This window comes from Fukomys damarensis, unplaced genomic scaffold (assembly GCF_012274545.1).
Source record: "Fukomys damarensis isolate Sample0158 unplaced genomic scaffold, DMR_v1.0_HiC HiC_scaffold_19, whole genome shotgun sequence".
NCBI lineage: Eukaryota > Metazoa > Chordata > Mammalia > Rodentia > Bathyergidae > Fukomys > Fukomys damarensis.
The window spans coordinates 46274-51449 of record NW_022900931.1 but is presented as its reverse complement, the minus strand read 5'-3'; the positions used below and the strand labels follow the sequence as shown (position 1 = coordinate 51449).

Genomic DNA, 5176 nt, shown 5'->3' with positions numbered 1-5176 from the left:
AAAGTATTTGCTTTAAAATTTTAAATGGAATTTCAGCCAATTAACTCGATAGTTCTCTGACCAGAAATTTGCTAGTGAACAATGATAGAGTTATTGAATTTTCTGTGGCAGAATTAAAAAAATATAATGGGCCGGGGATTTAGCTCTGGTTCTGCTGCCTGCCTTGCAATCTCAAGGTCCTGATCTATATCTATATCTGTATTGATATCTATGGAATAGATTCTGATTAAAATAGTATCTGAATGTAAAATATATAAATACAAATATATGGACTTATTTATGTAAATATACATTTAAAATACATCAATTATATACTGTTGGCTTGTTAATATTGGTTTCATATCCAATAACACTATATATAAGTCATGCTTGAACATAGCTTATCTAACATACACATTTCTCCCTAAGTCATAGTATAGCCTTCTACAAACTATAATACACAAACAACTCTCCAACTTGGACAAAATGGGCCAAACTCTCAAAAAGATAAACTAACAAAACTTAACCCAATAAGCAACAGATCAGTTGAATAGCTGTGTAATTATTAAGAACTCTGATTTTATAGTTAAAAGAATTTCCAAAGAGAATTCTCCAGGCTCAGCCAGTTTCAGTGGAGGATTTTACCAAACCTTTGAAGAATAAACACTGATTTTACACAGTCTCTTGCAGAAAAATAAAGTGGGAGAGAACAATTCCCAATTCAGGCCAGTTACCTTGATATCAAGACCGGACAATGATAGTATAGAATAAAAATGAAAAATGGCAGAAAAATATAGTTGCATAAACTATTAACAAAATAGTAAATAGAATTCAGCAATACATAAAAGATGTTATATGCCATGATCAAATCCTAATGTAACTTGTTTCAGGGATGTAAGGCTGGTTTAATATTTGAAAATCAATGTGAACCATCATATCAATGAGATAAAAAAGAACACTCACATGATCATATTAATTCATGAAGAAAACACTGAAAAAATTCAATGCTCATTCATGATAAAATGCAGAAATAGAGGGGAACTTCTGCAAATTGACAAAAGCCTCTACACAACCCCATCGCTAATATACTTAATGGTTAAAGATGAGATGTGTTCCCCTGAGGTCATGAACAAGGCTAAAACATCTGCTCTCATCATTCTTAGAAATGCTGGAAATTCTAGCCAGTGTGATAAAGCAAGAGAAGGAGATAAAAGGCATACAAATAAGAAAAGAAGAAATACTACTGTCCTCGTATACAGATGTCATAATAGTCTATATAGGAAATTCCAAGGAATCTACAAAACAAAGATTCCTAGAACTAGAGAGTTAACTGAGGCCACATATTATAAGAGCAACATACAAAAATCAAGTGTAAAAAAAAATCAAGTATATTTCTACACCCTGACAACACATGTACACTAAAATTAAAAATACCATTTGTAAGCATTAAAAAATGAAAAAAAAAACTATGTGTAAATCTAACAAAACTTTTATAGGACATAGAAGCTGAAACTGCAAAATACTGATGAAAGAAAAAAATATAGATAAATAGATATGAGTGCATAGAAGATTCAATCTATCAAGATATAAAGCTATACACACATAAATACCAAAAAACAGTCACAAAAATCTATGAAACAAATACTGACATAACCGAAGGGAAAAATATAGAGTTCTATAATATTTAGGGATGTCAGGGGCCAGAGATGTAGCTCACTGGTGCCATACCTGCCTGGGCAGCACAAAGTTTGATATTGACATCTCTTTGGTTGCCTGCTTATAGATAGCAACAGGGCTGGGGATCCCTGGTACCAAAAAAAAAGAAAAAAAAAAAAAAGACAATAGATAGCAACAGATACTCTTCAGATGTACCAAAGACAGGCCTTAAATTCACTTTCTTTTGGGGGGTACCAGGGATTGAACTCAGGATCTTGTGCTTGTGAGGCAGGTGGTGGAGCCACTGAGCTAAATCCCTGTCAAATTCACCTCTTGATGGCAGTTTTCTCCTAGTTGAGTTTAGATTCATAGGTTAGAGACACTAAAAACTGGCACAGAATTCTTGAGGCCCAATAAAACTGAGCCAAGTTTTCTTACTCACCCACTTACCCATGGATATATAATTTCCATCATGATCTTTGTCTCTGGGACAATGTTTTGCCTGAGACATTACTAGGGGCTGGGACTACCTTGTTTTCAAAGTGCCATAGATGCCAGTGCTATGACAATCTTTGGTGGCCTGTCAATTACTTAGACTCTTAGTTTTTGTTATTATTTCAAGTGAGGCTGGAGCTGAATGTGGGGGTTGGGTATAAGGCAGAGCCTATTGGATACCACACCAGGCTACATCCCCCACAAGGTCTATCAGTTATTAAGCTGACAATCTGCTCCCTAGGCGAGAATGCAGGGTTCCTCATGCAGACAAGCTGCCAGTACTCCAAAGCCTCTCTTCCCCTCTCTACATAGAGTTCCTTCCACCCCTGGTCAAGCAGGCGCTGAAGTCAGACGAATAAGCCTATCTTTATAATTATTACAGTGAATCATCATTGTATCTACACTTTTCAATGTCAGTGGGTCCCTCCAAGAAAGCATCTTTACCAGCTTTGTCCAATCCACCACCACCCTCTCCACTCCTACTGTCTCATGCCCTGCAATTCCTTGTCCTTCCCGCAACACACAGGAGTACCACAGCTCTTACCTCACTCTAGACTATTTGAACAATCTCCAAGATGAACTGCTCTGCATCTTCTGGCAGGACTCAGAGAGAATGCTCAAATTCTTTAGACCTTATGAATCACGCCTTACCCTCTCAACATACACAGATGATCAAATGATCTCTTTGTTTACCTACAGATGTCTTCGTTTCAGCCAAGACTCATTGCTTAGCATCCCACAGAAGCCATGCCCCTCTGCACCTCTGGGAGACTTTGTCACAACTCAAACCCATTCTGGGCCAAATTATTCTTCCTTAATCTCCAAACATACTTGGACTTGCCCACGGCGCTGTCTCCCAGGCAGATGATCTTCACGCTGTCATCAGCATCATACTTTTCTTGATCCAGCTCACAGGGTTTGGTTCTGTCTCCTGCCATTGGTTTCTAGCTGTAAGAGAAACCACCCAGGGGTTTTGTCACTGTCTGGGAAAGTCAACAAGAGGCTGCTGTTAGAGATAAGAAGTCCCCTTAACCAATTCTTTTCTTTCTCCTGGGCAGAAGATTTTGAGAGAGGAGCCCTAGGACACCATTCTTCTGCATTTGCTACCAATTTGGCTCCCACATGCTGAGTTTTGAGGTTGTAACCTGGTCCTTAAGATTCTTCTATGTCATCTATATACCACACCTTCTACTGGCCATGCTGAAGCTTTACAAATTCAACAAACAAGTCTTTTCATTTGTCAAACACTGACAAAAACAATGTTCATGTCATAAAAACAGCCCAAGAGAGCCGGGTGTGGTGGTGCATCCCTGCAATCGCATCACTCAGGAGGCTGAGGCAGGAAGATTGCCACAAATTTGAGGCCAGCCTAGCCTAATATAGTGAGTTCAAGGCCAGCCTGAACTACATAGTGAGACCCTTTCTCAAACAAAGCAAACCAAAACACCAGTCTGAGCTCTCATCACTAAATGACACAGAACACACCACCAAAGATGCCTAACACACTAGCTGCATTCATCCCTCTCACTTCCCCGTCATCTTCTATCCTGTTGCAATTACAAGCTGCATCTCCTTCCCTCAACATGGCTACTCCTTAAACCTGTTGACATTTTTAACTTGTAGTAGTTTCAAGTATCTCCTAAATGCTGTCAATGCCACACTACAATTACAGAGATTTGCTTCCCTCAGGACGACTCAGATATGCAATTGTCCCCTAGGAGTCTAAGGCACACAGGCATAAGTTATATGTAAAACATGAATAGAATACTTTAGTTCTGCCAAACCAAATGCTGCTCCTCACAATTCCAGCTGTACAACACATTACCACTATCCAGTGCCAACACCTATGTGTAAAGACATCTCTAGCCTTTTCCACTCTCCTTAACCCAAATGAGACTCTGCAAACAGTCCCAAGAATGAATCACAGTTCAGATGCTAAGGTAGCTGGGGACTCAAAATTATACCATGATGACGACCTAGCAGCAGTAATTCACACTTAGCATTCACGATGGGCAGACATTACTCCAAGTTCACAGGATGAGACACACAAGGGTGATAGTCTACTGCAGTAAGGACTAAGAGAGTTGTGCACATCGGTGACGGGCAGAAAACATCAACAGGGTCCCGAGGTTCCCTGCATTGCACATCTACTGCGTCTGCACAGGCAGGAACCGCGTCTTGCTTACTGCAGTACCCTCAGCCTCTGATGCAGTGCCTAGAAAGTGGCAAGGGAGTGAAGAGCACGGTGAGGGCTCCGCCCCTTCCACCCTGCGGATATGCGACCTATTCAGACTAGATCGGCGCGTTCAGGGTGGTATGGCCGTAGACTATACTGCCTATTCAGAAGCCACATCTAGCCTATCGCTCCACGCTGGCAGACCTTCAACGGCTGTTGCTGTTGTCGCGATCCAGGGTGCAAACTTTCTTTCAACAAAAATTTCTAGGCAACTCCCGGCCCAACCCGGGCACACTCCACACAGCGAGGCGACCCACCCCGGAATTTCCCTGGCTCCCGCCCGCCCTCCCCCAGGCCCACTGACAACCTCGAAGGAGCGGATCCCACAGGCTGAGTAGCTCACCGCTGCTTCAACCTCACCTGCGACTGGCGCCAGGAAAGGCCAGGGATGCCACACATAAGCCAGACCCCCAAGCTTCCCTCCGCGGGGCCACTCCGGTTCAGGCCTGCAACCGCCCAGCTACTGCTAAGCAACCAAGGCAGGACCCTGGGAGAGCTGTCCTGCTGAAGGCCCGAAGGACCCCACCAGGGAGCGGGCTGGCTAGCGCGGTGCCTGACAGGCGCATGCGCCTGCGCTGGAGTTGCCTGGATTCGTGAAGTCACTGTGGGGTTTGGGTGTCATTGTGGGTCTGTCCTGGGGTCCTGACAGAGTTAGGTGCATGTGGCCTAGTCGTGGTGGCAGGCAGTAATCCTTTTTGGGAGGCGTATAGGCGTCCTAGTATTGTTTATAGCTAAGTTAATTAGATACCTTGTGGGCAGTTAGAGCCGACCCTGGAGGAGTCAACAGGAAAGGCAATTGCGACACCTTCA

At 42.7% G+C, this 5176-nt stretch overlaps 1 protein-coding gene across 4 annotated transcripts in view; it reads right to left on the bottom strand.

The window, feature by feature from the left end:
* The window catches only part of Rabl2b (RAB, member of RAS oncogene family like 2B), a 16640-nt gene extending 11751 nt beyond the window's left edge, over nucleotides 1-4889 (bottom strand). For 3 of the 4 annotated variants that reach the window (XM_010634220.3, XM_010634222.3, XM_010634224.3), the window contains exons 1-2: nucleotides 4727-4889; nucleotides 2962-3078 (exon numbers count right to left, since the gene is read on the bottom strand). In XM_010634220.3, coding sequence (XP_010632522.1) covers nucleotides 2962-3068 — 107 coding nt within the window. In that variant the 5' untranslated portion in view covers nucleotides 3069-3078; nucleotides 4727-4889. The other variant, XM_010634221.3, reaches the window with a different exon arrangement.
* Nucleotides 4890-5176: the final 287 nt, after the last annotated feature.